Source organism: Trachurus trachurus (assembly GCF_905171665.1).
Source record: "Trachurus trachurus genome assembly, chromosome: 18".
In the NCBI taxonomy this organism is placed as follows: domain Eukaryota; kingdom Metazoa; phylum Chordata; class Actinopteri; order Carangiformes; family Carangidae; genus Trachurus; species Trachurus trachurus.
The window spans coordinates 17,044,840-17,069,912 of record NC_139909.1 but is presented as its reverse complement, the minus strand read 5'-3'; the positions used below and the strand labels follow the sequence as shown (position 1 = coordinate 17,069,912).

Here is a 25,073-nt window from a genome sequence, read left to right as displayed (position 1 = left end):
CACAGTACAGTGCTACGGAAAGAGGACAAAAAAAAGAAGGAGGAGGAATCCGACTGATAAAGTGAGTTTGGCCGATATCACAGCGAGAAAGTGCAGCGTTTAAATAATAAAGTGTCATCTGTTGCAGGATCCGTCCAGCAGAGAGCACTGACAGGTGTCAAATGTCCCACATCTGGGTTAACCCCATTAAAACCCATAATAACCAGAACTATAACCATAACCACAAGCGGGCCCTTCCTGCTGCTGCTTCACATTAAAAGCATTCAGCTGGTTTAAACACGTGGAGGCTTTTATTGTGGCGGGGTTTCATAAAAAACGCAGCCTGCGTAACAAAACGTAAGGCTTTTACTTTGAAAAAAGCGGCTAAGTGTTATTATTGGCTCGTTTCTTCATCGTTTGTTTGGCTGCAGCGTAAACACACACTAACTGCTCTTCTAACAAAGTAGTTGTTGCTCAAGGAGCGTTTGAAGTGGCGCTGGACCGTGGTACTTCCTGTTACGGCCAGCGTAGCAATGTCAATGATTATGACTTATTTGTGCTGGCCCTCGCAGAAACCCCAGTATCAGTTTGGCTCCACCAAAAAAGGCATATAAGGTAAAGTGGCCGTGAAGATAAAACGCAGGGAGGAATTCAGTGAAGCGCTTGTACTGTATTACACCAGATAACAGATTCCCTCTGTGAAGTCCAACGTCGAACATTTCGCTTGGCTGCCAAGTTCACTCTGCAGTTCTTCACCTCCGTCCAAACCAGACGACTCCTCCTCCACCTCCTCCTCCTCTTTCTTCATACAGATCACTTGCTCTCACTAACCTGCCTTCAGCATTACAGTAGCAACAGCAGACAAGACGCTCTCTGGTCTCGAATTAGCTTGGCAGTGATTTATTTGTAGTAAAAAATATATATAAGAAACCCCACACCTCGAAGAATTCCTCAAACTCAACTTTTTATTCCTCCTTTCACTTTGTCTGCAAACTCTGGGCCTGCACTGGACGGAGCGTGTAAAGTGGAGAGAGGCAATAAAAACATTCCCCCGCCAACATGCGAGCCTGCGTCTCTCTCCACTGTAGGTCCTGCCTACTATCTGATAGAAGTCGAAAAGCTGCCATCTTGGCAGGAAGCGCAGCATTTTTTCGCTTGCTGAAAAGCTTTGCGTGTCTGTGTGTCCGTGCCAAAACCATTCATCAGGGACAGCCTCTTGTCTCTGAACTGTCAACTTTTCAGGAACTTAAAAAAAAAAGGCGCAGGGCTTGATTTCAGAATCAAAGAGTCCGTCCAACCGAGACCTGAAAGGAGTTTCATAAATAACACGGGTTTTTTGCAGGAGTTTCCCAATCTATTGAGAAAGCAATAAATGTTTTTGTTGGAGGTGAAATCATCAATCAAGGATTTCACTCTGGACCCAGACAGAAATATCTGGCCTTCTTTTCTTTTTTCTTAGCTGCTATGCACTATTCACTGTGTTGCTCTCGGCTAACTTTATCACACACACAGGGAAGGTTTATCAGAGCTTCTTCACTGTAATGTAGATTTAACAAGGAACTAAGCAACATTTGACCTTTATTAAGTTTAAAGTATTAATGTATTGAACAGCTTCTCAGTAATTGTGATGGTTAAATGACACCTAGCGTCTCTTGGCTGAAAACCAAGCTTCCTAGATTAGCGCCTCTGACCCGGTGTCCCAGATCGTCTTAGCGGCACCACAACACATAACCCATAATCTCTTGTTTATGACAGATAAGACTACACAAATATACATATCGTAACATATATGATATATAGGCTATTCACCGCTCCATGGATTGCTTTCTTGTCGGCTTGGTTGAAACAAACGCACATGGCCGGAAGGTAGAGGGAGGAGGGTTAGCAAAACAGCGGAAAAGCGACCGGACTTGCATAGTTTCCCTTTAAACAAGGTTGATGAGTAAAGATCAGTAAAGCTGTCGGTTGTAAAAAAAAAAAAAAAAAAAAAAAAAGCTAAAAAAGACGCTAAAATGCTCTGAAAGGCTACATCCACACAGCTACGGTTTAACTTCAACGTTTAACGCCTAAAGGTGTTAAATACGACATGAATAATGAAATATAAGCGTTACTGACCCTGTCGTCTTTGCTAGCAGCTGTTGAGAAGTTAAACTCTGCATTTGAACTCTTTAGCTGCCTTTGCTGTTTTTCCTACTAATCAGCTGCAGAGTAGACGACCAGTTTCCTGTCTATGCACGCTCGGTGAACCTGATTGGTCGTCTTGTGTATGTGTCCTCAGGTGTGAGAGTATGGACGGAGATCTTTAGAACCCGGCTAATGCTGTCGTTCGGACGGAGATTGTGCAGCTGAGGGAAACCGCTAAGTCAGGCGACCCCCTTTTACACGTTACACATGGTAATCTGATCGATTGTTGATATAAAAATATTGACTGGTGCAGCTTTAAGTTAGAATTCAAGCGTTTTTTTGCCTTGTGTTAAGACTGAATTTAACACCAATGCATTTCAGAAGTTTAGCTTATTTTGTGAAGTAAAAAAAAAACTTCTCCTACAAAAGTAAAAAGGCATCAATACGATTATCTGGAGTTCACAATAAGGTATCTGATTGATACCAATATCTAAAACTTTAAATGATACCTAGTGCTGATAGAAATGGAAGAGCTACCCTGTGCAGAAACATGTAAAAAAAAACACACACTCACACACACATAGTATATTCTCATTGCAGGCCACACCTGTGCCACACTTGTCAGGTCCTTAAAGGGGGATACCACTCAATTTGAGCTTAAAAAGAAAATCCTAGAAAAAAGTCTGGACTGTGGAAGTGATTGTTCACGTCTCATCTTTCCAGAAACGAGGCCTAAGAGTCTGTCCTGCTCCCGACTCTGAGATGTCACACTGATGTACAGCTCTACTGCACACACACACGCACGCACGCACGCACGCACGCACACACACACACACACACACACGCATGCACACACTGAGCTGGAAAAACGATGACAGAGTCCAGAGTGTTTTATTTTCTCTGGGATCAGGGGACATTTTCCAGCGTGGAATCCATCACGCTGTCACAATAATGGAGCTCGAAGAACAAAAATGTCTCTTCGGGGCTTCAAAGCGACTCTCCCTTTTTTATTTCAGTGACAGATTACAGTCTTTAGCTTTAGGGAAGAGCTGCTCATAAATACAGATTTTTGCCACGATGAGGCTTAAAAACAGGAAGTGTAAATACTTCACTTGAGTGATATTCCCCTTTGAGTGACCCCTTCCAAAAAAAAAAAAAAAAGGTGCAATAGTAAATATGCTTCGTAATACAGTACATATCTCAGTACCAGCCCATCGGACTGGATCAGAGCAACATTGCTACTGATTGTTGGACAAAGGCAACGTCTCTCTCTCATTTTTTTTATTTTATTATATATCTATGGTTCCTGCTTCTACGCTTGGTTGGACTGAGGAATGCTAGGGCAAAAGAGTCCATGGGAAGTTGTGTTTTATACTTAGAAAACTATTTTTTTTCCCTTTTTTTCTTTCTTGGTCCAGTTCGTCCCTTTTCTATTTAGAGGATCTCATCTGCTTATACTCAGCAGATAAATTAGCGTCTTCAGGTTTTTCAGGTTGTGTGTGAGGTCTGGAGTGTGTATATAATATGTGTGTGTGCGCGCGCAAGAGAGAGAGACTGAGAAAGAGAGACGGAGGAGGAGTGGAGGACTGTGGAGGAATGAGGGAGTACAGGGTCAGAGCGAGGGGACAGGCTTGTTCAGTCAGCTGGTGGATGAAGAATTGATCCGGGGGGAAATCTTCTCTTTTTTGTTGTTTTTTTTTTGTTTTGGCGCAGAGGGAGAAACAGAAAGAGAAGTCTCGAGAAATCTGTCTGAGGAGGAATAAAATAAAATAAAAAAAATCCTCCTTTGTTGCATTTTTCTTCGTTTGGGCCTTCGTATCTGAATTCCTGAAAACCTGTGATTGCATTAACATACTGACTTTTTCCCCTCTCCTTCTTCAGTCCAGACATCTTTCCTCTCAGATTTTGGAGGCTTTTTTTTCATTAGCACCTTTTTCTCCTGAAGATTCATTTTTATGCAGACAGGTCATCTCTTCTCTTCTTTTTCTTTTTCTCTTTCCTTCTCTCTGCCTCATTTTCCCCCACACGCATCATTACTGCTTGATGTCGGAGCCAGCTTTTCACCTCTCCCTCTTTTTCTTCCTCCGTGGATAATTGCTCGTTTTTTTTTGAGGACCACTTCTCGTCTCTTCTTGTGCGATCCATCCACTGAGCTTTTTTATTCCTCACAGTCCGGGCCTGTCCTTTGTCCTTTGGTCCTTTTTTTTTTTTTGGACATCCTCCTAACGCATTCAGGTTTTTGTCTCTCCTTTTCAGCTCCCTCTGTCTCTTTTTCAGTTTCTAGATTTTACTACATTCCAGGATCTTTTATCCAAATGTCCTTCTCCGGCGGCCTCAGGGTTTCTTTGGTCGGCCGTTGCGCGGCAGGTTCTCCACCGTGTTGCTGAGCCGGTACTTGACGATGATGCTGTGCACCGTGGACTTGGGCATCCTCAGCTCCTGCCCGATGGCCCCTTCTGACTTGCCGTCCTTCCAGAGGTCCACCACCCGCTGCCGCTGCACCACATCGTGCTCCTTGGTCTTCTGGCAAACACCGGCGGCGGCGGCGGCGGTGGCGTTTGGCCCTCCGGCGGCTCCCCCAGCAGCAGCAGCTCCCCCGGTGGCCCCAGCAGCGGCGGCGGCTTCTGTGGGGGCAGACAAGCGGCAGACTGTAGTGGAGACTCGGAGAGGGGAGCAGGATAATGTGACACTTTACTTGGTCCCCGTAGGGAATTCTCTTTTAGTTTGCCTCCCCTCCTCTGCAGGGAGGTCAGAGGTCAGAGGAGGAGGAAGAGGGGGGGCTACGGAGCTGGAGAGGCGTTCAGTGTCCAGCTCAAGGACACTTCACTTCAGCGAGGCAGGTGCTTGCAGACATGAGGGCCTGGACTCCATGTCTCCTATAACCTCTACGCCCCTCCTGCACTAAAAATGTGGGACTCCTCTCAGCGCAGATGAGCGAGCAGCTTCCTCATGGCAGTACTGATGGCTGAAACAGGTTTTTCCAAAAATGCGAGTCAAGATATCGAGCGAAATGCTGAGATATTGCCATGTGAGACAGCACAAAACAATCCTTCATGGAAGCGTTCGGTGTATCATTACATTTTGTTGCAAGAGTTCACAGGGTGCAGCTAAAGTTGTAGATGTGTAGTTAAAGTGCCACGGCAGAGACATGCATATTTTTGGACATGTTTTGTGTACTCAAGTGAGGGAGCTTTTCTCAGGAGAGTGCTGTTAATGGAGGGAAGCTAGGAGGTCGCAAAAAAAAAAAAAAAAAAAATCAGAGGATTGTGTTGTTTTAACTCCGTCCATTTCTCCTGCTCGCTTTTTTCCCTCCTCCTCCTCCTCCTCCTCTGGCTGAGTCTAAAAAGGTCAGGAACCAGCGGAACCCCAATCAAGACCACAAATGCGGCCTCATTTGCTGCGTGCTTGCGCCCTGCCAGAGTTCAGGATGTTGAGAAGTCGACTTTGGGCCCGTTCTCGGCCCCCGGGCGTTCGGCTCAGCAGCTCGCCACGAAGCCCCCGCGAGCAAAAAAAAAAAAAAAGAAAACCCACGGACACAACACAACTCGTGAGCGACTATTTCTGAACAGCAGTCGCCGGGGCCCAACCCTCCGCTGGTTCACAAGTCACAACACGACATTTACACAACTAAACTACTTCTGTGGTTTCTGTCCCTCTCAAAATACCTTGGTACAGAGTCCGAATGTTTTCTTGGCACGGCCCGACTCAGACAGGCTGAGCATAATGACATTTTCAGAGATAGGCTCTGGCTCTCTAAAATGCAATGCTTTTGACAGATGTCTCAGTCTACAATTACATAAATCAAGATACACTGAGTGAGAGGCAGGCGCAGCACTGAGAGAGCCGGCTGTTGTGGTTTTTACGGCAAAGCTATTGGGGAATATCAGGTTTTACCAGTTATCTCTGCCACATCTCAGCTATCTAAACATCTCCGAACACGAATACACATGCAGAGCGGAGAGTGCGTCTGGTGAGCATATGTTGTTACCAAACTAATTATGAGAAAATAAATTCACAAACTGCCTGTGTGCACTGACATAGAGCAGACAAGGGGAGTTGGACAAGAAGCCAAAACAAAATAGATTTTTCTTTTTTCTTTTTTATGACTTTAATTCTAAAGCTTTTAACTCAATAAGTAATGAGTGCCACAACAGCGCTTCACGAGATAAAATACACATGCTTTGAAAAAGGAAAATACTCCTCAGGCAGGTCTGATAGCACAGACTGTGCTTTTATTGTTGCACAATGTGTCATTACTGCTGAGCAGAGTACTGAGGTTTTGAGGTTGGACATGTTAAGAGATGAAAATGCCTTAATATAGCAGAGCAGCACGTTTATGTTTGATTTTTGGTAATGTCTATTTCAGGTGTTTATCTGGCAGCCACTTCAGAAAACCCTGCTACAGATGTTTTTTTCCGATATGAACTCCTTTCTGGATTTTGAAAGTTTCACAACCTAAGCTGCTCAGGGAGATAAAGTGTCTATTCAAAGTGCTTTAAAACAGTGCTGCTTTAGAAGGCCATGAGCAGTGGCTCTTTATTCCACATATTTAAGGATTACACTGAAATTTAATAGTTAAATACGGCCGCACTTGATCACAGAAATAAGTGGAGGGCATAAAAACTTTTCCTCAAATTCCCACAGTCAGTAATTACAATAAAGCCCCGGCATTTTTTTTTTCATTTTCTTTACTGAATGTTTTTCCACAACAACATAACCATATAAAGATGGAATTCCTCAGATGGTATCTTTAAATAGGAGCAATGTTTTGGACTGGATTTGCCCATCATCAGTGAAAGTTGCCAAGTAATCAAACCCAGATCTCTAAGCCAAAATCTGTGCCTCTCCGTCAGGGTGTCGTGGAGCCTCTGGCAGAGCTGATGAGCAGCCTCTGAGAAATTTCACAACAGAGCGACTATATTAAAAAGCTGCTATATCAAACAGCTCGGGCTGCTTGTGTTTTCTGAAAGGTGTTGAAGGAAACATGGAGAAGGTTTAAGAACACAAATATGAAATTCCGGAGGCTTTACCTCCTCTCCCTGTGTTTGTTGCCAAGTTATTTGTCATTATACGCCAAATATTTTCATATCTAATTCCCTATTTTTTTTCCTTTTCCTATAATTAAATTATTAATGATTCATCTTGAACTTGAGTGAGTGTGTGTAATCTGGGATGACTGGAAAACCCACACATGTGTGTAACCTCACTTGACTGTTAGTATGTGAGTCAGAGCAGCCAGAAGGCTAAACACAGGCGGCGGTACAGTAGTAGCTAGCAAAGAGGCAACAATAGTGGGAAGTGCTACATGGGGGAAGCCACGCCCACTTTTGGGCAAGTCCAAAAAAATGGATTAATGATTAAAACCTCACCTAAAAATAGTCCACATCACAAAACCAAGACATTCAAACTTTGTTTCTCCTCTACAGCAATTTAGACAAAGCTGAGACTTGAATTAAAAATGCTCAAAACTGAAGAAATCCTGACTTTTACGCTCTCTATGGGTTCAGCTCCAAAAACACTAAGTCCTACATTTACCATAATGCAGAAATGTCTTTAATTGGACCCTCTTGCATGGTAAAAGTCTTTCAAACTCAATGGTCCTGCTCTACGATGCAGGTTTTTAGTTCTAAGTAAGTCGTTTCCAAGTCCAAGCTGAGATAACCCAGATCTTCTACTCTGGAGCCATTTAAAACATTATACAGCTTTTACATGCTCCTTTAAAAATGACAACTTAAAACAAAATATTTATTTTACGCTCTAGGTAGCAAAGTCTTAAGGTTCAAACATCGTCTGTATTAGCCATAACTCACTCAAAGAAAGGTTTCCTTTAGGTACACAATGAAAGCACATGGCTTTGAGATGTACTAAAAATCCACTGTTGCTGTGGTGCTGCAACAATCAACAGGTTCAGCTCTCTGCTGAGACATAAATCAGTTCCTGCGCCAGAGGCAGCTTCGGCGCGATTGCAGTAACACCTCCGCAAAGAAGCATAAATCAGGCTTTAATCACCGGCTTGCCAAGTGTCAGACAGATCAAACAGACTGGTTTTCGTCTTCTGTAAATTGCCCTGAACTACAATGATTATAATTGCCCCAATAATATCCTGTGATGTTTATTAAAACAGATTGTAACGCTTTTTCTCACACTCAGATTCACATACAGAGCGTTTGCATTTATGGGTGAAGCCAAACGTTCCCAAAATTCATCTTAATTGACCCCCTAAATTGTTTCCAAATAAGATAAGGCATTCTTTCACACGTTAACTGTGTATATTCGAATATGCTTGTCGTAGCTCTTCAAAATAAAAGTATATCAAAGAAACAGCCAAGCCCAAAATGCCTTCTACTCACATCTGTGCCTTTATATGGAATGAAAAACGTTCAGATATCTAGGGCACCACTTTTATGGATATTTCCCTTTAATTCAGCCTGATATATTTGATGTATCTGTAACCCTGGATATCTTAACTTAAAATTAAAACAAACTCCTCCGGGCTTCAGCGCAGCACGGGTTTGTAATGGCGGCTCCGACACCTGACCTCGCCATTTATCTGCCGCAGTAGAGGATATCAGTGTCAGTGGAGCTTCAAACACTGACCTGATATGAACGATCCCGGTGGCATCTGATTGTAGTTGGCCCCTCCCATGTGTAGGGCGCTCGGGGGGGCGGGTGTGAAGGGGGCTCCATAGTTGTGAGGGGTGGCGTAGGGTCCTGGAGGTATGGGCTGTACGGGCGGGGCGGGGTGGGGTGGGGAGGGGGAGAAGAATAATCTTTTATTCTCAGGGACAACGTTCATGAGGGTTATATGATGTGTGAAAGCAGATGAGATAACAATAAGGAAAATACGACAAACCACTTAAGAGTTATATAAGCTGAGAAAAAAAAAATGGCTGACTCAGCAGCTGTGGAGTGAAAAAGCACAAGTGGGTGACAAGATAATGGGCTCTGTGTTTTCATTGGCTGTCCTCCATCTATTATTTTTCCACTGAGCGCAGGCAGCCTGAGCAGGTTTCAACTTGTGAGCGTGGCTGTTAAAATGTGCATAACTCAATGTGTGTGTGTGTGTGTATGTGTGTGTGTGTGTGTGTGTTCAACAGAAGGCTGCTGACCGGGGGTGTGTGCGTCTCGGTGCCCTTGCTGGCCAGCCGGCTGAGGATGCTCCTCTCGGACATCTGCAGGCGCGCGGCGATGGGCGGGACTCTGGACAGCGTGGCCGGTAGCCGCGTCACGTCGGCCTTCATGTCGCTCAGCAGCTCCTCCAACTGGTTCAACACTGCAATGACAACAACAAACATCAACGACCACTGAGGAAATACATTTAGGATACACATTTACATTATTTAGCTTCAATTCCCTGCCTCTTGTTTGCTATTTATACTTTGTTTTTGATATATCTGATAGGTATTCAGTTATTTCAGTATCAGAATTGTAGAGTAAACACAGTCTATATTATTTCATTTAACGACCAGGGTGCCTGCCACCGCCTTAATGGAGTTATTTAAAAGTTATTACGCCAATGCTTATGTGGTTAAACATCATTTATTTAGTCCAAACACCATTAACACAGTTTGAGCTCGGCCCATTTCTCATTCTGTCATCACATCCCTACATGGAATTACACACACACACACAAGCTGCACGGTTTGATAAAGAATATTTATGGACGTTGGTGAGCTCCAGCACCGTTACGTGCGGAAACACAAGTCGAGAACAAGTACAGTAGTGCGTGCTGAGCGAAACAATATAAACATGGACAGACTTGCCGGGCTAGGCGGTGAGGAAATGTTTGGAGCTATCACTTAACATGGTGTAAGCTTATCTCCTTTGGCTTAAATTGGGAGTCTGCTCCAGGCAGAGCGATATGGTTGCAGCAACAGGAAACGCAGCGATTGCACAACGGCAGTGAATGGTGAGATGTGTCGCTGTCGGCTTTGTGTATCGCTCCTCCATTGTGCGTCCGATTATCTGTTTGCCGATCTCTCCTCGCTCCGTCTAAATCTGTGCATCTCTGTCAAAATGTTCATCTCAGCTTTCATGCAGAGATTTGAAAAACAGAACTATTTTTTGCCCCCCTCTCCCTCCCCCTCCCCCTTCTCTCTCTTCTCCTCCCTGACCTTTATGCAGGACGGCGTTGGCTGGTTTGTTGCCCGCCAGCGACTCCTTGCTGAGGTGCTGGTGCGACTCGGCCAGGCACTCCACCTCTGCGAAGCGTGCGTTGAGCGCCATGGCCGGGTGGGTGGGGTCCTGGGTCATGTTCAGATAGGCCGCCCGCCGCAGCTGCTCCTCGATCACCAGCGCCTGCTCCAACAGCTGGAGGAGAACAGGGTGCAAGGGAGCAAGGTGGAGAGGAAAGAAAAGGAAAGAGAAGGAGATAAATGTTGTGTGTTTGGTATTTCTGCAAATTGTGTGCGGTGCTGCTAGAAAACATGACATCATGTTCATATTTAGCAACTCAGCTGGTCTGTGCTGCCTCATATCAACGATTAAAGCAGTTCGGTTGTCATAATACACTATTTTTTCAACATAACCCTTTAATGTTTCAATTTGAATGGATTATTTTCAATCACAAGAATTAAATTGTGATGCTCAATTCATTTTTGATACAAATCTTCCATTCTGCGTTTACTATTTCATTAGTTCAAGGGTTTTTTCTGTATAAAAGCTATGGTTGCACCTTCCATATCCGTTCTTTAGCTGTAGTGTAACATGGAAATGGATCAGTGTAGTTTGAAAAACTTTATTTTACCAAAGTTTTGATCCTGGTTTTTTCAGATCTTTTTTTTTTTTTTTTTTAATGCATGTAGGCAACCGTGTCCATTTACAGCAGTTACATCACTGTTCCTACATTGCTTTCTGCAAACAGAGAGCTCTATATGAACATTTCATTAGATCAAATAACCTGAATTCAAAAGGGATTCAACAAGAGGAAGGATTGACCTGCTGCTTTGATTTACGTTTGAACATAAAACAGTGAGAGACGGGTCGATAACGATGTGAGAAGAAAAAAAAATCATGGTAAGGTAGAAATATCTGGTATTTCTTCTGCAGGTGCTGTTGGATTCAAACCATCCACTGAGTCACGGCATCAAACCAACATTTCAGTCTGTGCTGCAAACCCTCCTCAGAGTTCAAGAGGCTGTATATATCACGTAAGCTCCTCCTCCGCACAGCTGCATTCACTGAGCGGCGTCACGCTGTGCAGCTGAAGCCACTGATTGCATTAAGAGGCGTTAAAGGTCCTTAGAATCCATACTAATAATGAAGAAACTAAATCATAGAAAACCTCACATGAGCTACTCAAAATACTGTAAATAAAAATCAAAGGAAAAGAGTCAAGTTATCTAAAGTAAATTGTTGAGTTTATAAATCTTTGGAGCAGATGTACGTACATGTGATTTAAACAGTTCCCCTCTTCTCGTTACGTTTCAGTTTGGAAACTACTTCAGTAAACTCATCCGTTAAATGTCACTCTCCCACAACCTTCACTTCTTCTGCATTTGCTTTTTTCCACATAAATCAGTATCTTTGTTGTCATAGCAACATTAATACAACCAATTCGTGGGAATTCAATTTCATAATTCAGTCATGTGTGTGTCTGTGTGTAATCGTCTTTCGAAATCAGCTTTCACGTTACTCAACAATGAATTACGACTAAAACATCCTACGCGAGGGGGGAATTTCTCCTTGATGTCAGAATTTCAAAAATCATAATGTAGCAAGAGGGATAGTAAGAGACGACGAGAGCGAGAAACAGACACAGTAAATGAGGATGTTGAGGGCAGGATCCGAAACATGTGAGCCGCTCAAAAACAGGATGAGAGCTCTTCCAGTAATGCAGCGGTCAGCAATACCATCCAGCCAATATGTGGGTCTTGGGGCATCTGTCATCCAACCATCAAAAGAGTCAGGTGATCCGACATACTCGGAAATGTTGCTAAAATAAGTTTGCATACATGGAAGTGGGGCTGGGTGTTTAACCGCCAGACTTTTTCAGCGGTAACCGAATGATTCTGTAGTAGAGAGAACTGAAAACTGACGAGTAATCAAAGGTGGCGTTCAAGGCCCGGTTGTATAAGTCGTCATTTCTTGATTCAAACTCCTTATATTTACCATTTAAGACAAAAGGTTAATAATAGGAGAAGAAAATAGTTAAAGGGATGGTTCAACATTTTGGCAAATTGGCCCATTGCCATAATCCCTATAATCATAGCAGTAGGTTCGTTACCTTTAATTGTCGGTGCAAGCTATTTTTAGAACGGCGGAGCAGAGCCGCAAGCTGCTCAGAGCTACGCTACAGAGGCTAATGGGATTTCTTGGTTTCCCTCATCAAACTCATCAAATACACAATCCAACAACTCCAAAACGCTCTTGTGGACAATTGTGAGCTGCACATTCACCACGCTATGAGATAATAACTGAACGTTACGAGATGGAGTTGTTTTAGAGGTGAATTCATGCAAAACCGCTGATACGCGTTCCCGTCAGGAGCAGGTTTTCAGCAAGTAGTCTCTGCATTTGCCTTGAAAACAACTTTGTCTTGTAACGTTCTGTTATTATCTCACAGCGTGGTGAATGTGCAGGTCACAACTTGTCCATGAGAGCGTTTTGGAGTTGTTGGATTGTGGATTTGATGAGTTTGATGAGGGAAACCAAAAAATTCCATTAGCCTCCGTAGCGTAGCTCTGAGCAGCTCGCGGCTCCGCCGTTCTAAAAATAGCTTGCACTGACAAGAACCTACTCCTAAAAGTGTAGGGATTATGGCAATGGGCCAATTTGCCAAAAATGTTGAACTATCCCTTTAAACTTAACATTTAAAGGTCTCATCTTACCTTAAAGCGTCGAGCCAGGAACTTGTTCTTCATCTCCAGGAAGTTGCCTTTATTCGCCTGCGACTTGAAAGGCTCATTGACGATGGCGAACTGCGGGTCGTTCTGAATGTCCTGCCACCGGGCGTAGCCGTGACTGGCACAGGGGTCAAGGGTCGTAAATAACAGCATGTAACAGACAAGAGTGAAGCAGAAGAAGTGCGTCTGCCATTTTTTCTACCCAAACTTAAACACTGAACATAACACGTACGTCCTCAGACACAGTTACGTGCTAAACTCTCCGAGCCAAACAAGACTTTTGAAAAGAAAACACTCCTTCCGGTCTTTATGCTAAGCTAAGATAAGGTACGCTAAGCTGAACATGAACTGTAAAGAAAGAAACATGAAGTCTAGCTCTGTCTGAAGTTCATAAATACCCTTAGTAGGCAATTTTTAGACAACTGTTTCAACCGCCTCCCGTCATTACGCTAAGCTACGCCGCAGACCACAGCGAGCCATCCATCTGGTCGTCTAAATCCAATTTCCCACAATCTTGATCTGTTTCTTTAACCTAAATGTTGATTATGAGGGTGATTTGTTTCATTTTTCATCTTCTTAAAATACTAAATTGCAGTTATTTCAGCACAAAACACATTGTAGGCAGCCGCTGAAACAAAGCATCCCTCCCTTTTTTTTGCTTCAGCCTGACAGCCTCGACATTAACTTGCAGAATAATGAAAACAGAGTTTTATGTGAATTAGGCTTGGGCGATAGGTAAAAAATTTCCAATCGGCCACCGTACCCCTTTAAATCGGCGATTGACGATATATTCGGCAGTTATGACACGTGTGCGGAGCGCAGGTGTGTATGTATAAAGCGGATCAATCACAACCAGAGCACCGATGCGTCAGAGAGAAGCGAGGTGAGCGCAACTCACACCTTATTCTCCTGTGAGGAAGAAAAAAAAAAAGAAGCCCGTGGTCCAACCTGACCCGAGTTATTAAATGTTTACGTTTATTTAGAAGTTTAATTGGTGCTGATTAAACTTGTAAATGAATGCTGCTCTGGATCCAAACAACAGAACCATTTTATAGACTATATATTTTCCATCTTTGCTGAGCATAAGGTTTGTTCTAAATTAAATAAAAGCCTGTCCCATAGACGCGTGTCCGCTCGGCGCACACACACACCCTCAAAAAAAAAAAAAAAAAAAAACTATTGGCAGAAGTCTGGGCCGTGAGAACCGGCAGCCTACCTTTCGTATGGATAATCAGCTTGATAATCTAACGGATTTGATCTGTCCCGGAAAATCCGTTGTTGTGATAGACACATGTGTTTTCATAACGCAACTCTGTCCGGAGCTTCGCTACTTTTATTTCCGTATCCTTCGTAACAGTAACAGTAACCCCCGGTACAAGGATTTCAAAATAAGGGCACACTGAATATCATAAAACATAACGCTCTTCTAAAAATAATTCAGACTAATCGGAAATCAGTGTGAATAACATACATATTACATAACTATAGCTGCCAGATCCAATTTACGCACGCTTTGAATTGTGCTCCATGTAAATTAGAGTTGAATTCTGTGGAGCCAGACCATTAATTTGGCGAAATAAAATGCAAAAAAAATCGCCCAGACAATCGCCAAAAATTAAATCAACCGTGACGGACTCAGCCGGTGGTCGATTGGCGATACATTCGTCCTATCGCCCAAGCCTAATGTGAATGCTGCATGGCCTTAATTACCATAATAGAGAGAACAACATGAACTAAATGACCCACTGCATCAGCTTCCAGCAGCCACAGTTTGCTGTTTACTGAGCTCTGGCTGGCTTGTTGACTTATTACGCTGGGCTTCTGCCGGCCGACAGAAAAATAAACACGAGGGGTCATCGCGCGGGCAGCCGCTGTCAAGGATACATCACAATTCCCGCCAGCAGCCAGAAATCGTGCCGGCGGTGCCAGATCTCGTTCATCTTCCCCGAGGAGATGGCAGCCCGCTCCTCGTTCTGCCAGAGAGTGTGCAGCTCTGCAGAGGTGAAGCCAGAACAAGGTACAAAAAAAATAAAAGTGAGGTTGGTCTGAAAGTGCTTACATGGCTGGAACCTGGCTGCAGGTGTTTCCACAGCAAACAGAGCTTTTCTGAGTTTATAATCAAGGTGGAGACGGTTTTAGCTCACTGATGCTTTCACACAGAAGCTCTGGAAAACAGGGAAGATGTTGTTTTTAATTGTTTTAGCTGTGAATTTCATGTCATGGCAGCTTCTTTACTCAATGTTACAAGTTACTCTCACCTTTTCACCTTGTTGTCATCTTTCAGGGATTCGGTGATATCTTTATTTTTAGAAAAAGCTGATTTTGTCGATCTTAAAATAGAAGTGTCTCAGTCAGATTTTCTGAATGAGTCACACAAGTGGGTGTACAATCTATGACTAATCTTATCTTTAAACAGCTTTTAGTATTTGGCAATATCTTAAAGGGATAGTTCAACATTTTAGCAAATTGGCCCATTGCCATAATCCCTATAGTTTTAGCAGTAGGTTTGTTACCTTTAATTGTCGGTGCAAGCTTTTTTTCCGGTAAATTCATGCAAAACCGCTGATGCACGTTCCCGTCGGGGGCAGTTTTTCGGCAAACAGTCTCTGCATATGCCTCGAAAACAACTCCGTCTCATAAGCAGCTCTGCGGCTCTGCTCCACTGTTCTATAAATATCTTGCACCGACAATTAAAGGTAACGAACCTACTCCTAAAACTATAGGGATTACGGCAATGGGCCGATTTGCCAAAATGTTGATATATCCCTTTAATCTGAAGGAATGGGAAAGTTCTTCTTACATCCCATTAAAATACATCACATTGAGCAGCTGATATACCGTAGGTCATTTTAATCTATTCCACACACACTGTGAGTAAATCAGCGACTAACCGGTGAAGCCGCCATCTGCGATGTTGAACATGAAGCGAGGTCGCTCAGTCGGAGGCTTCCCGTTCCCTTTGGGCGCCTCCTCCTTCGCTGCTTTGACGTCTTTTCCAGCATCTTTCTCACCTTTGACCTCCTCTGTTGTTGAGAGTCAGACAGATAAAGGGATTATTTAGCAAAAGAAAACAACAAAATGGCCCTTTGTTGCGTTTTACGGCTGCACATGATGACACAGATTCAGCTGCAGACGCACCTTTTTTCACGTCGGCCGCCTCAGGCTTCTCCTTGGCATCTGTTGCCTCGGTTGCCGTGGGTGTGTCGTCGCACTTTTCTTTGTCTTTTTCCTTCTCCTCTTCTGCCTTCTCTCCTGTTAATATATAATTAACATCATCCAGGGCCTGTTGCTTTGCTGCATCTGGTTTGTTTTCTGTGTTTTAGTTTTTATTTACCTGACTTCTCGTCTTTGAGGTCCGTGTCTTGTTTTGCTGTTTGTTTCGTCTCCTCTTTGCTCTCCTGCCCTTTCTTCTCGTCTTTTGCTGCGGCCGAGGCGTCACTCGTTTCTTTCCCCTCCGCCTCTTTGAGCTCGCTCTCTTCCTTGCCTTCGCTTTTTTGACCAGGAGACGCACTTTGCGGCGTCTCTTTTACAGAGGATGAGAGCTACAGACAGCAGCGCAGCACGGTATCAATGAGCTTTTCTTAACTGTTCACTATCGATATCAACTTTTTAGTCCATTTTTAATCACAATGCAACAACATCACACCAGTGTTTTGTGTGTTTCATTGATGCCATAAACCATGCTTTAGTGTTTCTGCAGCCACTGCTTGTCACTTTTCTCCACATTTTTGTATGAAATGCTGCCGTCAAGTGGAGGATTTCGTCACTTTGCCATGCAATAATCATTTAAATGTTTCACTTTCATGCCACATAAAAGTGACTGAAAGCAAATGGCTGTCTGGGCTTAAGATAAAAACAACACACAAAACAGTTGAACATGCCTCAAAAGATTGTTGACAGTTGAGTTAGAGGGTTGTCAGTGAGTTGAAACATGCTTTACTTATTATTAATTCAATTATAATCTAATAAAAACAAGACCCATGTTGTGCAGAGATGCAAAAGAAGAAACTTAAAAAAATAAAATAAATCAAAAGCAACTGGCTACTTAAAGAAAATGTTATAAGTGGCTTTTGTGAAACCACAGAGTAGAGATGTTTTTAGCTGGTGAGTATCTTGTGTTTTGAGGACAGTGTCCCACCTCTTCAGGGTCTCCAGTTTTGCTGCTGTCCACCTCTTTCCCCTCATCCTTCTCTTTCTCCTTCCCTTTCTCTTTCTCCGACGGGGCCTCACCTTCATCTTTGTCCTCCTCCTTCTCTCCCTCTTTTCCGTTCTTTTCAAGCTTCTCTGCTGGAGCAGGGGTCGCTGCACACATAAAACACACACATACACACACACATATACACATATACACACACATTACTGTAGGTCGTGTTCAGCTGCGACCACACGGTGCCCTTTACATGGAGCACCCCCTGCTGGACCCGGTGCGTGCATGTTTGGTTACCTGGCTTGGAGGTGCACGGCGTGTTGTTATAGCTGGCGTCGGGAGTGGGCGTGGCGGTCTTCACCGCAGGAGAGGAGGCCCGGGAGGAGGATTTGTCAACGTTGACCTCAGGCTTGAGCTCTGGAAGACTCCAACGCCCGTTGATGTGCTCGAACTCCTGGATCTGAGCACAAAACACCAAACACTCATCAACCATTAAAAAAAAAAGAATATATAAAAAAAAAAGCTTGGCACACGCCAGCTTCTGCCTTTGCCACCTTTAACTCCCACCTACAGGCCCTGATTGTCTGGCAGTGTATCACACAGTACATTCCCTGTGGCAGAGGCAGCGGATGGGGATGTCTGCAGGTTTAAACAGGTCGTGCTAAAAACGGGAATAAAGATCTTTAGATAAACTAAGATAAACCAGTCAAGTGAACATCCTGTGTCCCAGTTTGCAGATCTTTTGGAGGGTTAGGGTCATGCTCTGCTTTCTGTTGTTTAGTGTTGATGGCTGAGAATAATCTATTTTATTGGTACTAGAAGTGTTTTGTATCTGAAAAGTGGCTATATAGCTGTCTGTTAAAATTAACAGAACAACAAAAATTGGTTTGACTGTTCAATCTTGCCTTCCCTAGTGCCACACACTTTTTTTCCTTTTCTTGTGTTACTTGAACTAAATTGATCTGTATTAGGTTTTTTGTTTTGTTTTCCTTTTTTAATCTCACTTTTTCCCATATATTTATTTATTTAGTGTTGTTATCATTACTACTACTATCATTTTTACTATCATTATCTTCATTTACTTCATTTCTTTTCTTTTCTTTTTATTTCTCTACCTTGCACAAGGTATGTTAATATTATTTCTTTATTCTGTTTAAATGATTTGTTAGATCAAGGTGAGGTAATGCTATAAGCCTTTCGGGTTTCCGACCTCACTCTCACATTTTTCGTATCTTCCTCCCTATTAAGAGAGATAAGTAAATGAATTTGTTTTATTTCATATGTGCAAATAAATAAAGTCTAAAAAAAACAGTCTACAGTTTGTAGTTTTCATTGTTGGCGGCAGACTCAGTTGTTCCTGCCTTGGATTAAATTGATGTATTTTCACTGCGGTGATTCAGTCGCAGTGAAAACAAAAAAGGATTTGACTTCAAATCAAATTGGTGAAAATTGCTGAGACGGATCAGCCGCAGCGAGCTGTCATATGAAGAGTTACAGGCTGCACGGCTCACGTGTTTGTTTGCTGTGCTATTAAAAAACCGCCCGTGTCGTTGCCGTGGTGACCTGCACCGTGATCTGACAGATCCAGGGGCTTTCAAAAGAGTTCACAACTGGCTTTCGTTCGCCACAATCTGTCTGGATGAAGTGAAGGCGAGCGGCTTTTCGTCCTGACCTTCTTCTTGACGAGGGACATGACGCCGATCCGAGTCAACACGGGCTGCCGACACAGGCCCTCCCTCGGGACGCCGTCGGCGAACGTCTCGGCGCCGTCGGCCACCGGCTCGCACAAGTGACGCATGAAGAGAGACACGTAAGCTCTGGACGGAAAGAAGACGGAGAAGATGAGACGGTGTTTGTGTGGGGAGGAAACTTATTTACATATTCAATCTTTATTCTTCTTTAATTTCTGTCACTCACTTGAACTCCTTCTCAGTTTTGCCCCTGAGGTCTCTGACCAGCCACTGCGAGGCGAAGGCGTCCTGAGACGGCATCCCCCAGCGCATCACGGCGTTCAGGAAAGCCTTTCTCTGGCGCGTGTTGAAGCCCAGCACCTATTGACGGAAATGACTGTGTTTTATGGATTTTCCTGAGCGAAACGAGCAGTGGAAATAACACCGGTGGGGGGGGGAAAGAAAGAAAGAAAACTTTGTCCTATGTCTGAGTATTTCCTAAAAAATTTCTCAAGGCCTCTTTTGAACAGGTCTGACTGCGCCTACTAATGCTAAAATAAACTGCTTGAATCCTAGCTCGAACAATGCGGGCCATTATAATCACGCCCCGCCATTATCGGGATGATAAATGAGCTGGGAAGGTTTAGAGGTGATGGAGACGTAATAGCTTTGCTGCCATCTCCAATTTGAGACTGTTAGAAAAATATTTAAGAGCGTGAGTTCACCTTAAATGAAAACTGACAGATTCCAGTAATATCACAATAATAAGAATTTAAAAAAGAAAGCGGGGACCGGCTCCAGAGATATGTACAGACCTCAAGGTTGCCTCCGACTCTGGCCAGGAGAGGAGGCAGAGGTTTATCCTTTTCATTCCTCAGCTGACGACGTGACTGCCTCCGACCTGCAGATACAGAGAAGAAGGTGAGCGAAGGAAACGCTGCAACAAGACACACAGGAATGTAAGAGGAGAAAGAGTGAAATCTGCAGTTTGTTTTAGCTTGAACATAGGTTTTTTTTTTCAAATTTACTGTTAATAGGTTTATATTAAGCAAAAAAAATAATAATCAAAATGCTTTGAGTGTTTTACTGTCTGAGGCAGTGGGTGGATGCCGCTTTGGATTTTTTTGGCAAAGGGATTAGTTGGTCTGTGCCAGGCAACTGTAACAACTAAATCAACTTCAAACTGTGATTCACCACAGACCTGAGAGAGCGCATGTTACAACAGGCGTCTTTCAAGGCTCAAGAGCTTGAAGTCTCACTCTCTCTCTCTCACTCTTTTCTTATGTTTTACCTCCTCCTCCTCTCTCCTTACCTTCCGGTCGATCGTCAAAGTCCTCGTCCTCTTCCTCGGAGCCCACTGAATACTCGGACTGGTTATCTGAAATGTCAGCATGCCACTCTGAAACAGCACATGGTGGTCTGTCAATAGGCCAGGCCCATTCACGTCCACTGTGCAAAGTCATAACTCAAGAGAAGATGTCTCATGTGAAATCCCACAGTTCCTACCAGGATTATGTGATAAAGACAATAAATCTTTTGTAATATAAATCATAAATCCTGAGTTTTATCTCTGCTCTGGTGCCGCAATAATTCTGCAGCAGAAGATAAAAAGAGGTCCTCTCCTTTTTTTTTTTTTTTTTAAACCCCCCGGGCTTCCCAGAAGAGTCCGACATGATCCCACGTGAAGGCGTCGATGATATAAAAGCTTACGGGAGCTTACCTTGGTCTTCCTGCGCGGCGTCGTTGTAGTTGACGGGCTTACGGTTCCTCTTGCCTTTCCCCAGTTTGCTGGCGAGGTCCTCCTGCTGCTGCTCGTAGTGGTGCCGCAGCAGCTTCTCCCAATAATCCGGATCCACGTTCTCCTCCTGTTTGATGATCTCCCGTTCGATCTCCTCGATCTGCGGCATCGGACAAAAGTCTTTTCAGAGAGACGCACCCGCATCGTCTGTTATCTGTCTATTCTCTTCAGATTGTGGCTTTAAAGGGAGATTATTAAGATTAAGATTTAAGATTTAACGATGCATTAACGCAGCAGCAAGGTATCTGCAGACTTCTGTGCAAAGGTCTGATATATTTATGATCGATCATGATAAACCAGTTATAAAACAATAATGTATCTATTACACCCACTTGACTTCTCGGTTTCCTTTTCTGTTTTGTTGTTTGTTAGTTGTTTTGCTTTGTTTTTTCATAAGCTTAAAGGAATAGTTCAACATTTTAGCTCTGAGCAGCTCGCGGCTCTGCTCCGCCAAAAAATAGCTTGCACCGACAATTAAAGGTAACGAACCTACTGCTAAAACTATAGGGATTATTGCAATGGGCCAATTTGCCAAAATGTTGAACTATCCCTTTAAGTATTGTGTTGCATTTGCAAATTTTGGAACTGTTTAACTATTTCTTTCAATATCTGGATAATTCTAGTGTGGTTTTAGTTTGTTTTTTCATGTTGTTTTTTACTATATTTATAATTGTATGTGCTGAACCCCAGGAAGAACAGCCATTGCTCATATAATGGAGTAATGGCTAATGGGATGGATCCTAATAAATAAACAATAAACAATAAACCTGACCTATGACCTGTCGACCTCTCCTGCACCATCTCTCCCCCTCTTCTTCTCCCCATCGCTCTCTCACCTTATCCTCCTCTCGGACCATGTACTGGGCCACTTTGAAGGAGCTGAGGTACTCGTTCATGTTCTGGACGTCCGTGTCTTCCGTGGCGTCCTGGCTTCGGTCGAGCAGCCTCTCGATGGCCACGCTGTCGTAGTGGATCACGTTGCCCTCGTCCTCAACTTTGTCCCCCGAGCTGTTCTTCATACCTGAGTTGGAAAAAAAAAGAGGAAAAAAAAGGAAAATTACCCGTCCTGTTCTTCCACAACAGGCTCGGAAATAAAATGTTCTTGTCAACCAATTATATCTTCAATAAAAACCAGAGTGAGACAAATGTTCTCCTCCGGCCAAATTTGTCAAGAGGAAACGACACTGAAGTGAGTGTGTTTGACAAAATAATTTCGCTCAGGAGAAGCAGCCTGCCAACTCCTCCCTATTAGAATCAATCCATTTCCAACTTTAACCCAGAATCCAACAGGATTACATCTGACTGAAAATCCTCTCTTTATTTGACAAAAAAAAAAAAAAAAAAAAAAATCTTCAGTGCAGTGGATTCATTTCTCATTTTCACACCGAACAAGATCTGTGTTTCACCTTCTATTTCGTCCTTGAAGAGCTCTTCTGTTCCAAACTTGAGGATGTCGTCGAGTTCCTGTTTGGACATGGAGCCGGCCTTGGAGCCCAGGCCCGGCCGGACCACCAGGTGGGTCAGCATCATCTTCCTCTTGGCCACCTGGGTGATGCGCTCCTCCACGCTGGCTCGGGTCACGAAGCGGTAGATCATCACCTTGTTGGCCTGGCCGATCCGGTGGGCTCGGCTGAAGGCCTGCGCAGAGAGGGAGGAGGTTTACATCATAGATAATAATCCCCTCGAGGCCTGGGGTCGGCATGAGACTGTGATGGTATGATAACCTTAAGCAAAAATATCACGCTTTCCACTCCCATCATCTAAGAATTACATGAAACTCAAAATAAACAATAAGAAATACAACATAGAAATATTCAAGATAAACAATAAAATGTACAGTGCAACATAGAAAAACTATAAAACATAAACAACAAAAGAGAGAAAGAAGGATGCATAATTAACATTAACAGGAAAGTAACACTGAGGGTTATGACATAAGGTGTTTCTTCAGTAACTTTCTAAAGGATGTGAAAGATGATGTTGACCTCAGAAACACATCTAAACCACTCCAGAGTTTTGGACCTCTAAATGTGATATTAAATTGATGCCCAGATGTTCGACAGAAGGGTAAATGAAGATTGCCACTATGCCTAGTTGAATATGAATGAAGGTCAGATGATACCTAAAAAAACAAAAAACTTTTCCATTAAACAGAGTATTTTTTTTTAAACATATAGAATATTTGGATCAAAAATAAATGTGTATCAAGTTCAAATAAATAATTGTATTCTTCCAAATAAAATTAAAATAATGCAGTCCTTTAAGGGAGACTATTTTTTTGGAAATGGGTCCCAGAGTGGATAAATTTCAAAACGCCACCTCATAGTTTTCGTGCAGACATCCAAAATGAATCTTATGTGCACCTCTCTCTCACCTGTAACCTGAGCCACACCGCTAAACGTAACATAACCTACGTAACAACAGCAACAACTGCTGACTACTTGTAATGTCGTGTCCCTCGGATACAACTGGGCATCGATCGGCATATTTGGACTGGCCAGTCAACATTTAGTCGAGCTCGCAAGCTTTCCACGTCTTCTTCTCTGTTGTTGGTGTGTTTGTGCGGCAGTGGTACAGCGCCACACCTGACGCCAAACCTGAGGGATTACTGACCTGCACTGTCTCTCTTTGACGAGAGATAATAAACAGCTTCAACGCAGGAACGGTATGATGGGAAGATTTTGTGGTTTTGGAACCGTGACATTTTCATACCGTGGGAAACCTTTCCTGATCCCCTCCCACAGCAGATACAGGTGAGTGTGTCGTACCTGTATGTCGTTGTGAGGGTTCCAGTCGGAGTCGAAGATGACGACGGTGTCGGCTGTGGCCAGGTTGATGCCCAGACCTCCGGCTCTGGTGGAGAGCAGGAAACAAAACTGACAAGCACCAGGAGCTGGAAGAGACAGAGACAGAGAGTTTGTGTTAGAGAAACAAGCAGACAGAATCCTACAGTTATTATTGATGTGAGATGCTTCATGGTTGTAATGAGTGTTTCACCTCAGGGGGATTGGAAGGAGGATTTTGTAAATCTTTAAACCTGAGAGTTGTTATCTGAGTTTTTATTTTATTTTAATAGGTTTTTTTTATGATTTTCCTTGATTTGTTTGGAACATCATGACTCATCCTGCAGCAGATATACAGCTGCAGCTTTTAGATTTTTGTGGGGGATCGCTCCTCCCTTCCTCAGAGATCAAGAAGTGCATGTGTGCATCATCACTGCCGCCCACTTTCTTATATCTAATATCTGAGATTCATTTGGTGCATTTTAAGATTTATAGCCCACAAACAGATCTATTTAAGTTTTACATGAAATAAAGAGTGCGCATTAAAAGTTTTATATCAACTGTGCCAGATGATCCATTTCTGATTTCTCCATCAATAAGAAGCAGTCACTGCTAAACAAAAAGCAAATGTTTCACATGAAACATTCACAACCTGAAATACAAAACATGTTGAAACTTTGATCACACATGAACAAAAACTTAAACAGTAAATATTTCAAAGTTAACAACGAATGACTTATCGGAGCTGGAACCTGATAAAGAAATGTGCTTGCAAAAGTTTTCCCTTCAGTTACGTCTATTAGAGACGTTTCCCTGTAGTGATTCATCACAGTTTAATATCACAGGAGGGTTCGCCTCAGGTCGTGAATGCACTCGCCGCCGACGTCACGGATGACTCACTCGCCCATAGGGTATAATTCATAGTGTATAATTTAATAGTGTTCAACTGGCAGCCACGGCTCGGTGATTAGGGCAGAGCCCCGCGTGAAAACAGTCCTGGCCTGCGCCCTGGTGTTCATCTGTTCATCATCTCTCTGTGATGCAAAGAGACATCAGTGACCGTAGCAACTGGTGTCGCAGCGAAAAGACGGCGCTTTGACACTAACTCGTCTGGATCGCCAGTAATGGTCAGTTGTCATCTCTCTTCTGCTCTGCAGCCGAGGAGAATGAACTATGAACCAGGAGTGGGTGTTATAGATGAAACTCACTAATTATGTCATATATATCAGGATATATATGTATATTTTCTGGGAAATAGACAGAGAAAGTGCTTTATTTCATGTTTTGAATGGATAAATAATTCCACAATTTAAATATCTAGAGAATAAAAGTACTTATATATCAGCAAAATCATATAAAAATGTCATATAGCCTTGTTCATTAATTGCCAGATGCATCCAGATATATTTAAAGGGATAGTTCAATATTTTGAGATAATAATGTAATGTTACGAGTTGTTTTTGAGGCAAAACCGCTGTTTTTCGGCAAGCAATCTCTACATTTACCTCTAAAACAACTCTGTCTCCTAACGTTCCGTTATTATCTCATAGCGTGGTGAATGTGCAGGTCACAACTTGTCCACCAGAGCGTTTTGGAGTTGTTGTATTGTGTATTTGATGAGTTTGATGAGGGAAACCAAGAAATCCCATGAGCCTCCGTAGCGTAGCTCTGAGCAGCTCACGGCTCTGCTCCACCGTTCTAAAAATAGCTTGCACCGACAATTAAAGG

General features: G+C 43.2%; 1 protein-coding gene across 4 annotated transcripts in view; it reads right to left on the bottom strand.

Annotated features, from left to right (window-relative positions):
• The window catches only part of chd3 (chromodomain helicase DNA binding protein 3), a 50,047-nt gene that overhangs the window by 5,095 nt on the left and 19,879 nt on the right, over window positions 1-25,073 (bottom strand). For 2 of the 4 annotated variants that reach the window (XM_083992307.1, XM_083992308.1), the window contains exons 22-39: window positions 23,331-23,455; window positions 21,969-22,200; window positions 21,399-21,583; window positions 20,485-20,662; window positions 20,077-20,163; window positions 19,580-19,665; window positions 19,012-19,145; window positions 18,767-18,911; window positions 17,392-17,554; window positions 17,086-17,249; window positions 16,282-16,489; window positions 16,086-16,199; window positions 15,839-15,970; window positions 14,832-14,940; window positions 12,933-13,065; window positions 10,218-10,413; window positions 9,213-9,376; window positions 8,701-8,827 (exon numbers count right to left, since the gene is read on the bottom strand). In XM_083992307.1, coding sequence (XP_083848433.1) covers window positions 8,701-8,827; window positions 9,213-9,376; window positions 10,218-10,413; window positions 12,933-13,065; window positions 14,832-14,940; window positions 15,839-15,970; window positions 16,086-16,199; window positions 16,282-16,489; window positions 17,086-17,249; window positions 17,392-17,554; window positions 18,767-18,911; window positions 19,012-19,145; window positions 19,580-19,665; window positions 20,077-20,163; window positions 20,485-20,662; window positions 21,399-21,583; window positions 21,969-22,200; window positions 23,331-23,455 — 2,682 coding nt within the window. Of the gene's footprint in view, window positions 1-3,837; window positions 4,728-8,700; window positions 8,828-9,212; window positions 9,377-10,217; window positions 10,414-12,932; window positions 13,066-14,831; window positions 14,941-15,838; window positions 15,971-16,085; window positions 16,200-16,281; window positions 16,490-17,085; window positions 17,250-17,391; window positions 17,555-18,766; window positions 18,912-19,011; window positions 19,146-19,579; window positions 19,666-20,076; window positions 20,164-20,484; window positions 20,663-21,398; window positions 21,584-21,968; window positions 22,201-23,330; window positions 23,456-25,073 lie in introns of those variants that run through there. The other 2 variants (XM_083992306.1, XM_083992309.1) reach the window with 2 other exon arrangements.